Source organism: Chondrus crispus, genomic scaffold, assembly GCF_000350225.1.
Source record: "Chondrus crispus Stackhouse genomic scaffold, scaffold_48, whole genome shotgun sequence".
In the NCBI taxonomy this organism is placed as follows: Eukaryota; Rhodophyta; class Florideophyceae; order Gigartinales; family Gigartinaceae; genus Chondrus; species Chondrus crispus.
In genome coordinates, this window is record NW_005178479.1 from 180,444 (window position 1) to 190,887 (window position 10,444).

General features: G+C 53.4%; 3 protein-coding genes; 1 reads left to right on the top strand and 2 right to left on the bottom strand.

Annotated features, from left to right (window-relative positions):
• Window positions 1-1,791: 1,791 nt before the first annotated feature.
• CHC_T00006659001 (hypothetical protein) lies at window positions 1,792-3,006 on the bottom strand. XM_005709811.1 is given in 2 exon segments: window positions 1,792-2,019; window positions 2,020-3,006. The coding sequence occupies 1 exon segment, from the start codon at window positions 3,004-3,006 to the stop codon at window positions 2,020-2,022; it is 987 nt and encodes a 328-aa protein (XP_005709868.1). The 3' UTR covers window positions 1,792-2,019.
• A 393-nt stretch (window positions 3,007-3,399) lies between these two features.
• CHC_T00006660001 (hypothetical protein) lies at window positions 3,400-4,727 on the bottom strand. XM_005709812.1 is given in 2 exon segments: window positions 3,400-3,740; window positions 3,741-4,727. 1 exon segment carries the CDS (start codon window positions 4,725-4,727, stop codon window positions 3,741-3,743), a length of 987 nt encoding a protein of 328 aa, XP_005709869.1. The 3' UTR covers window positions 3,400-3,740.
• A 1,674-nt stretch (window positions 4,728-6,401) lies between these two features.
• Window positions 6,402-8,182, top strand: CHC_T00006661001 (hypothetical protein). XM_005709813.1 is given in 4 exon segments: window positions 6,402-6,482; window positions 6,483-6,594; window positions 6,871-7,340; window positions 7,341-8,182. The coding sequence occupies 2 exon segments, from the start codon at window positions 6,483-6,485 to the stop codon at window positions 7,338-7,340; spliced, it is 582 nt and encodes a 193-aa protein (XP_005709870.1). The 5' UTR covers window positions 6,402-6,482; the 3' UTR covers window positions 7,341-8,182.
• Window positions 8,183-10,444: the final 2,262 nt, after the last annotated feature.

A 10,444-nucleotide genomic window follows, 5' to 3' on the forward strand; every position in this document is an offset into this window, starting at 1 on the left:
GCATGTGTTGAGGCCAACGTGTCTTCTCCGTACCTCATGTTTCTTGAGATTGCGAAGCGGAACGGTATGCGAATTGTTGTGCCGACATGTTGGGAGGAGGGGGTCGAAATAAAGCGGAAGCTCTTGGTAGGGCTCATCGTTCTCAATATGATTCCCTTCATGACGGGCGCTTCGTGAGGGGGCGGCGAATAGTTGAATAGTTTGATCTGAGATGAAGAAGGAGTCATGCGGTGACTTGACATGTAACTCTGCCTCAGGAACACCCGAAGACAAGATTTTGAACGAGTAGCCGATTCGAAAACACTCTTTTTTCACTTTACCCGGCCCCCCTGCCATTTAAAGTTTGAATCAGAGGAGACAATGGAAGCCTTCGGCGAGGAAGAAACGCTACCGGCAAACCAATAATTCCCTTCGAAAAGGAGCACAAGAACTGAAGAAAAACATCTGAAGAAGTGCCTTTCCAGTTGTTTGACTTTAAGTTGTCAAGATGCGTCTGCACAATACAACCGGAGCAGCCCCATCCGAAGGGAATGCTAAAAATGCGACGTTGATCGCAGTTAACCGACCACCGTATACCGTCACACACTAGGGGACATGCCTGAACCATTTCACAAAATATTTGTTACAGGGATATCCAAGAACAGTTGAACTTCGGATATTGTTTGACCTTGGCCTGGCAAAGTGAAGCATATGGCCGCTTCGAGAGCTGCCTCGCTGCTCAAGGCCCAACTCAAGAGGAAAAGAACAAGATATATAGAAAGAGGTCTGTCAAGGAAAGAGTTGCAAGGGGCATGGCCCAACGCCTGCACTCATCAACGCCAATTTGACAGATTGCATCCGTTTCTATCTTTTGGCGAGGACGGCCAGGCCAAGTGCTCCAGCAAGACGAAGATTAATAGAAGTGAAGTCGATGGAGCAAATGTCTCCATGTATTTACTGCAGGAAAGAAATACTCGAACTGCGCTTTTGCAAAACTTCAGGACCGATGAAATCAACGACTTCATGACAACTCGGTATTTCGTTTTACTTGACATCTTGTTAGACAAGGAAAGATCAGTTTGTGGCAGTTGGTATTGCTACCAACTGCTGCAAGCTAGCTATGGCGATCCAAATATTACAATATCAACGTCACCATCATGAAACAGGGCACCGTGCTTTTGAGTGCGAGATTAGTTGGCTTCTACGCCTTTCTATTTCTTCGTTAGTACATAAGTATCGATTAGTACCCTGCACTCTGAAGACATAATATCACGTTATGAAAACATATGTATCAGCTGCTCTGCGCCAGGGTATCGGCTGATTTACCTTCCTGCTCTTATCATTGCGTCTGTTGCTCTTTTTAGCGTATATGCGCATGTCCTTTACCTGTTCCCCATCATCTGAGGAGACGTCCAAGCCCTCGAGCGTCATCATGCATCTTGCTGATGAGCAATTCAGCATTCTGTGCTGTGGTTAGAACCGAATGAATGATTCCGGCGAAAACATAGCCTGCATTCTGTTGACGAAGTAGCTTATGCTTCTAGCTAGCGAGGACACCTCGTCAAAATGATTCGTCTGGTTTGCTCTATATTCTCTACCAGCACGCGCTAGTTACCTGTCAGTGATTGTTGCATTGCCCTTCTGTCAACGTAAGCCTGAACCTCAAGCCTGCCCTGAGTCAAGACACTAATTGATGCAATGAGAGCCAGGCGAACAAACCAGCAAGTTAAGACAGTTTTGATAGGCAAGAGGGCGTTTTCTTGCTTCGGTTTTGGAGAGACTACAATCCCAACGAGCAGAAATACATCGACATAAGGGCAAAGTAAGCAGTTTAAGTGAAGCACCCTACACGAATACAACGCGCTCGTACAATACAACCCCCAATGGTTTCATGACCCAGCTTGTTGCAATCCGTGCATGACAACCTTGTGTTCCTAAAAAATATGATGAACTGCGTCCGGTATGCAGACTTTACGGCGATGAGTGCATTTAATTCCCGTGTCCCTAAAAAGATAACCATCTACGCCTGGGCTGAAAATCTTAGGGCGGCGGAAGTCGCGACAGCGGTTTTGCAGGCTTGAAATCCTTGGGCAGGACTTTCTTAATATAAGGATAGATGAGGCGGTACGTGGTCTTGATGGTGACATCGGCCACGCCCGTAACGTCGGCGATCTCCTTCGCCGTGCGTACGTGCTTATCGTCGCTGAGCTGGGTGACAACATAAATCGAGGAAGCGGCGACGGTGGTGTACGTCTTCCCGTATACGCCCTCCTGGTTCTGTAGCGCGTTGGCGACGGCATCGGCGGCATTAATAACATCCCTCGGCAAGTCGAGGAGATTGCAGAATCGAGTAACAAAGTCATCAGTCCCCCTGACGTAGGTGGTCTTCGCGCCCTCCAGCACGAGCTCCATCTTCTTGACCGTGGCGCCCACGTTCTTCTTCGGGACCTTTGTCAAGCCGCAGATCTCCTTATACGTACGCGCGGCCTTCTCATTCCTACATGCAATGAATAAGCTGGAGGCAATAATCTCGCTGACTTCCTCATCTCGCAACGGGCGGGATCTCGTGAAGACATCCGGATTGGACGCGGTCTTCTTGAGGGTCAAATGGTCGCGGTACCTCTTAAACAATTCCTTTGCCCTCTTCGAGATGGACCCCGTCAATGAAAGACGCTCGCAGAACCTATCAATCCTACCCATGACGGCAATCATGACTTTATCGGCGTCAGATATGGCATTTCTCTGCTGAGCACGATTGAGTGCCTTATTAAGCTGCCCCCCTCCCCTAGCACCATTCCCAATACTGGTCCCCTGCTCGCCCTCTAGAAGGGGGTTAGCCGCGGGTCCGGCGCGGTTGGGGTCGTCGCCTTCCTCAGCGGTGAAGGTGCGCCACTCGGTGCCGAGGTCGAGCAAACGGTCCTGGACGACGAGGCCGCAGGAGCGACAGACGGCGTTCCCGTGGGCCCAGTCCTCGATGATGTCGTCGCTTTCGCACTCGGGGCACTCTTCCGGCAGCTCGCGCTCCATGCTGGGTGCCATGCCGGACAGCACGGCGCGCTTGTTGATCGTGGTCATGGTGAGGGGAGGGAGGGCGCGGCGCGGGCGCGGATGGGCGCGGGCGTGGGTGCGAGTGCGAGTGCGAGTGCAGGCACGCAAGGAAAGAGGACGGGGAAGGAGGCGGTGACAGACGAGGGGACGCGCTTCCCCTTCGTACGTGCACCGAGTCTAGTTTATGTGGGTGGATGGGTCGTCTCTCCCGGGGGCCGTTGTGAGGTTTTAAGTGTCAAAGCGGTCGTCCGTTCCGACGTGGCTGTCTCCATACTCAACCATCGGAAAGATGGAACGCAGAACAACGATGCGACAGCTCACCTCGGCAAATATAACAGTAAACAGGAAAATGCGCGGGGACCATTGGATAAGAGCAGCGGAATTTACAGATTACACCTCGCATACACGAATTGAAGCAATACACGCGTACACGTGCAATGCTGACGAGGTTGAACCATTTTGAAAGTCTCCCGTTTCATAAATTCGCATCCCCCTTTGCTACCTCGATCTGCATGTCGCGCCAACCTACTCCGTCCAAACTTGTCTTATTCTCCATCCGTGTCTCCTTGCTCTCTCTACCTATGCTATTTAGCTAAGAGTAATGCCCCCGCAACGAAAACCTTCTCGTCACGCCCTCGACCGGTATCGCATCTTCGCGTTGGCATCGACTGTCAAAACTGCGAGAAAATGGCAACCACCGGCTCACTGAAATCTCAAAGCCTATTTTCTGTACTTGGATGCACCAGCGCTCTCAATCGCATCTTAGCCGGCCGTCCCTCCTGACCATTTTCAACCTCCTCCGCCTCTCTCAAACCTCTCCTAGCTAACCTCGTCTGCATCCTCGTCGTCACACCAAGCCCCCCAAACTCAGGCCCGTGCAACCCTCTAAGAGCAACCCTGGGTCTTTGGTCAACAATCCCTGCCATCCGTGCTGCCTCCTCACCATTCTCTTCCAAGTGCGCCTGCAAGTCCTCCAGTAGCGCCGCAATCCTCGCTCGCACCACATCACAAAGCGTCTCAAACCGCACCGGCAACGGCAGCAACCCTAACACCCCGGCCTGTCCAAACGGCAGCCCACATCTTCTCGGACACCCAAACCCTCCAATACCCCATCGCTCCCCACACGAGTAGCAAAACTCGCCTCCGCACAAACAGCTCATATGCGAGCACCCATGCGTCCGTTCCACGCCTGTCCCGCAATCCGGACACCGTCGCCACCCTAACGTCCCCATCAATTCCTCCAGCTTGTCATCCCCGCCCTCGCTAGCGGTGCCCCCTTGCGTCGATTCTTTGTCTGAAGCGTCGTCCGCGCTCTGCTCGTGGCTTCCCAGAAGCTCGCACTGGAAGCGCGACAGCCGCCCGATTTCCTCCTCATTGAGCAGGCCACGGAGCCCCGACAGCGGCACGGGAGCGCGACACTCTTGACCAGCGCATCGCAGCGGCAGCATCTGGCGGTCTTTCAGGGCGGTGCGGGCGTATGCAGCAAGACACGAGCGGCAGTATGCATTCAAGCAATTATCACAGGAGAAAACAGGATGGTGATGGTTGGAGATTGGGTCCCAACAGGCAGCGCACGTCTGCGGAGCGGTAAGGAGTGAGGCGATGGAGAGGCGCGGGCGAGTGCGGGCAGGCTCTTCGATGGGTTCGTGGCTGTCGCGGATGAGATCGCGGACGGCGTCATAGAAGCGTTTCTTACCCATAGTGGATGTCGGTGACGTGGATGGGAGTGGATGAATATTCAGGGAAGTGAGGTTGGGCGAGGATGTGAGACTATTCAAGCCCGACGCGGAGGGATGGGGAAGCCAGTTACGGCATTCCTCTTGGGGGTAGGCCCGGGGAGAGGTAAATATACGGCGAATGGGTGTGTAGAAAGGTGTGCGAAAGAGGGTTGAGGAGTTGTCTGAAAAAGTGGGAGGTATGTTTCGATGGTGGTTGCAGGGTGAAAAGTAACAAGTGTGGTTGAGGTGATTAAGGCCACGTGAAGTGGATGTGAGGTGAGATGGTGTGTATGTGAGGAGCAAGGAAGATGAGGTTTTGAGTGGCGATTTCGCAAGTGGGTGTAGATTTCGCAAGTGGGTGTAGGACGGAGGTCGACTCCGAAATAATGGGGCTGGAAAGGGTAGTGAAGCGGGATAAAAGCGGGGTTTGGCTGGGTTTGTGTAGCGGGCTTGCGGGATGTATTGAGGGGGGGGGGGAGGGGGAAGGGTAAGGGACGGGTGGGGGGGGGAGGGGATAAAGGAGCTTGGAAGGAAAATGAGAGTTGAATCGGGGCGGGGGAGTTGAAAAGGGAGGCCGAGTGGCGAGGAGGCGAGGATTGGGTAATCGTGCGAAAACAAGTCGAAAAGTGGAAATACGATGAGACAAGGGCGATTTTGTTGCTGAAGCCGCGGCGACACCGCTTCTGACTCGCTCCAGATTGCGCTCTGATTGGCTACTTAGACCCTCTTTCGGATTCCGAACACGTCCTTCCTCGCGCGATCCAGATCCCTTCCATCCCGTTCCAACTTCGGGCCCCAAATCGCTCCTTCCAACACCGCCACTTCCGCCACACCTGCGTCCCGCACTCCGCCCTCTGCCCAATCACATCCCGAATCCCCCCTCCCTCCTAGGACCGCCCATCCCCAAATCCATCACCCCCGCATTCCGCCCCCGATGGGTCCCCCATTCCCCCTCCGTCCACCGCCACCGTAGAAATTCCACCGCCTGAGATTGCGAGTTCCTCCAGCCCCTTACAGCATGACCGTGAAGCCACTCATGTCAGCCAATCCTATCCCCGACCGCATCATCCGTCCCTCTAACAAAAGCATAAACTCCCGCCCGCACCATCTTCCTTCCTACCTGCCTCCCCTTTTTAATCCGAAAAACTTCCTTGGCCTTAACGCAATTCACAACCCATCACAAAACATCTGTACCTGCCTTTCTTCCAACCGCAGAACGGCACATCCCCGAATACTCAAACAGCCCCTTTTCCACATTTTGGAATTTTTTTGCCCCGCTACAACTACTCACTCGCGCACAACCGGCCCATCGGCCTTTCCTCTCATCTCCTTCTCGAGACTGAAAATCCTAATCGCTCTGTCTTGCATGCTCAAACATAACTTTCCTATTTTTCCACCGGAAAAGAGACATCACCACCCTTTCTCATTGGCTACCCAAAATCCCGATTCATACACCTTCACACGTGGACACCTCACGCAATCCATTACACTATCTTACACAACAATTCTGCCACCAACTAGTACAATTACTCTCCATATTTACTAATTTAGGGCAGCGCCGTCCGCTAACAACAATCCGGGCGCCGTCGGTATGGCCCCCATCTCATTGCCATCTCACCCTGCCCACGCAGCGTTGTAATCGCTCTCGGATCCTTTTCGTAGACCATTTGCGAAGCCCTATCTCTACACGGGCATTCCGTTCCTCCTTGCCGTCGCGTCCGCCCGCTTTCAACCGCAATGGTGTCCCTCAAGCTTCAGAAGAGGCTCGCTGCCTCCGTTCTCGGATGCGGAAAGAACAAGGTCTGGCTCGATCCCAATGAAGTCAACGAGATCTCTATGGCCAATTCCAGTACGTTGTCCCCTTCCTTTTCGTGTCCTAGCCGAAATCCCGCCCCTTCCTTTGCTCAGCGTCTAAGTCGCGAGAACCCGCCATTTACCGCCCTACCCACGGGCAAGCCTTGGAAACCACGGCACCGCCCCTCTCTTTAGCGTTGCCGCTAGTCGTTCACGCACCTAATCGCCTCGCGATAACCCGTCAATATGAAAACCATGTTATACTCCGTCCACGCTACGCCACGGAATCTAACCACGTTACTCATCCTCCCGAATCCATTCGCCTCTGCAGGGCAAAATATTCGCAAGCTCGTCTCCGACGGCTTCGTCATCAAGAAGCCCGTCACGGTACACTCCCGCGCGCGCGTCCGCATGAACCAAGCGGCGAAGCGCAAGGGCCGGCATAGCGGCTACGGTAAGCGTCTTGGAACACGTGACGCCCGTCTTCCGCAAAAGGTCTTGTGGATGCGTCGCCAGCGCGTCCTGCGTAACCTCCTACGCAAGTACCGCGAGGCGAAGAAGATCGACCGCTACCTCTACCACGAGCTCTACCTCCGCTGCAAGGGTAATGTCTTCAAGAACCGCCGCGTCTTGATGGAAAGCATCCACAAGGCCAAGGCCGAGAAGGCCCGTAGCCAGGCCCTCGCCGACCAGTTCGAGGCCCGCAGGATTAAGAATAAGGCCGCCAGGGAGCGCAAGGCCGCTCGCTTGGAAGAGCGTCGTAAGGTTGAGGGTTCTGAGCTTAAGCCGACCGCTTCGTAAAGGTACCGTTTTTCTGCGGTTTGTCGACTAGTTTGCGATGTGGACTGCGATCCCGCTCATAAGCGTTTCTTTCATTGACCTAAAGTTCGCATGTTTCATACGCGCAGTATTGCACCGCTGCAGTCCTCTGCGTGGAGCACAGTTCGTGGGGCCTTCTCTGTGACAAGCATACTTGATGGCAGGCGGTAGTACCCCGCTGATCGTGCATAACATTGCTCCCAGCGCCCAATGAGACAGACGAAGGATCCAGCTATGTGTAGTTACCGTAGCGTTGGATTGCTGATCGTGCATAACATTGCTCCAAGCGCCCAATCAGACAGACGAAGGATCCAGCTATGTGTAGTTATCGTAGCGTTGGATTGTCTGGTGTCGATTTGGTTAGATGTATTTTGGTGTGTGCCCATCCGCACAAACGTCTCTAAAGTCTTTGATCAGCAGTGCTGACTCAGTACTCCACCGCCTTGCGAAAAACGACAACGAGGTGGTGTGTGAAGCCTGTCTCTTTCGATTTTCAACGATTTCTTAGGGCAGGTGCATTGATTGCAATCCCTGCGGCTGCGCTTTGTCAACACACTTGTTGCACTGAGCGGTTTAGCAAGCTGACTTTCAGTCTCAATAGTGATCGTGGAGTCGTCTTCCACTGTCTTCCATTACTACGTACAGTATGGCTGTTGCGAAATCGTCTTTTTCTGTCGGATATCGGTTCAGCGATGTGAGCAATGTACAGTATTACCTCACAGGTTACCTTGTGAGACCTGTTTTCGGAGTGTATAGCCTAGAAATGAATGATGCATTCAGAAATGGACATATTTTCTTTAAACGCACTGCCTGTATGATGGGAACCGTATCAGGCGCAGAGGGCGTCGGTACGCTTTCCTTAATATCAACGGCATTGCGCTGCTGAAAACAGATCACATGTTATCGGGCGTCCCAAGACGAAAATGCAAACGAGTGTGGCATTGAAAGCTTGTTAAGTGGTGCAGGACACTGGAGAGTATCAAGGTGAAATAAATAACGAGGGGAAGTGCATGAGGAACTGAAAAAATAGGACCCCCAGTGATAGTCGCTGGAAAAGTTGTCATACTGCAGGGAGCCAATAGGTACAGTTGATCGTTGATGCACAGGGAATACGGTACTACAGGGGCTTCAGGGGCTTCTCTGCAAGGAGGTGTAGACTCTACACCTCCTTGCAGAGAAGCCTATCCCTAACGTACTAGCCTCTACACTGTAGAGGCTAGTACGTTAGGGATAAGCGCTGTGCCGAGACACTTGTGACAAGTGAGCTCTACAGGGATGGACGTTTCTATGACCGTGACCGTTAGAGGTCTGGCAGTTTCCAGGCCATCGGGGAAATTGCGCAGGAACAGCGAGGCTTCATACTATTGCATAAAACGTTGCCTATACAACGTTGCTGGTCCTGCAGTACGGAAAGCAGGCAGTGTACCGTGTATCGTGCGTGAAGAGGTATCTAAAGGGAAGGCAGAGGCAGAGAGAGAGGAATTGGTGAGTTCCAATACGCGGGATGCACAACAAGCTATTGGAGTGGAAGGAAGCTGGCGGGGGAGGGGGGCTGGCGTGCAAGAGCTGGAATTGCTGGACCGTGATGACGTATGCGGTAGGCGCGGGAAGGGGGAGGAGGGGGGTTGTGCAAGGGCGCACCACACCGTCACTATCCCCCCTGGCAGGGGGGATAGTGACGGTGTGGTGAGCAGGTGACGGTGCGGGGAGTGACGCAACAAGGTGAAGCTGGGCAGTGTACTGTACGTAACGGGGAAGGTTGGGAGGGGCAATATTCCAGCAAGAGGCGGAGGCGGCGTTGGGGCTGAGGCGAGATGTGACGTTGAGGTACATGAATAGCGAGCGACGCAGCACCTTGTGGGGAGGGTGGCCAATGACGCGAGCAGGGAGTACGGTGCAGGCATTGGCAGATGGAAAGAAATTTGAATTGGACAGTGCTGGAGGAAGGAAGGTAGCACGGTTCTTCAGGGCTGCAAGGTCTGGGACAGATGGAGGGGGGCGAGAGGGTGCGGAAGCAGGCAGAGGCGGATCCTCGTGCAGTCGATGCGACGTGGGCCGTGAAGGTGGAGCAGCGTACACAGAGGGTTCCCAGTTCCCCCCCAGCAAGCTCCGCCACTTTTCCTACCTTGCCTCTTTTAGACCATCTTTTCTCACCCCCCTCCCCCCTCTTTTCACCCACAAAACGCATTCTGCTCTCTCAAACGACAGTCGGTTATCCCGATACTGTAATACTGTATAGGAATTTTTCGGAAAATCGTTGGCCCGTACTCTGCCACTCGTGTCCTGTGATGAAATATCCCCCAGGGCATTCGGCTACCGAAACCCATTTCGCAATCCCCATGCTGTAATCAGGATTATTACTGAAACTCCAATCAACTCGACATATGGTCTTCTTGTGCACGACGCAGACGGCCCGCACAGCAGACTGGCCTCAATGATGAATGGAGTCAATACATCATTGACGTACACTATGGACAATCGAAGCAACACTCTTCATTTCGCCGTGGAATACTGCCCGAAATGGAATGTAGACTACCCTCAGTCCGCACTACTACTTTCGTGCTTTTCCCCGTTCGCATGCCAAATGAACTGCACCTGGCTGGAGAGCCCTGCCAATGACCAATAAAGAACCGGGCTCAATAACTGTTGTACGAAAAACTCCTTGCTCGGTAAATGCCGTACCAAGGGTACAGTATGTATGTAGTCGTAACACCGTGTTCCGGAGCTCGTCACTGTTTTCCATACTGGAGCTCGTGCCGTACTGTTCTTAAACCTTAGGGTCCACTGGGCTAATCGTGCGGGGTAACCGAAGGTGCCAATAATTCGGACAGTATTCGGGGATCATACATGGCACCAGGTATGATACATTACCGTCAAGTTCGGGGGCAGCGGTGATTGAGGCGGCGAGGTGAGGGGGGGGGCTGTAGGGCAAATGAGGGACAGAAAGGTGGAGAGGGGTGTGCACTGTAGAGGCACAGGGGTTCCACGGTTCGCCGGGGACGTGTTCCCTTTTGGCAGTAAAAAAAAGGCGGCATTTTGTCCAAGCGCAAGACAAACTGTCCCCCACACACCCCCCCCCCCCTCTC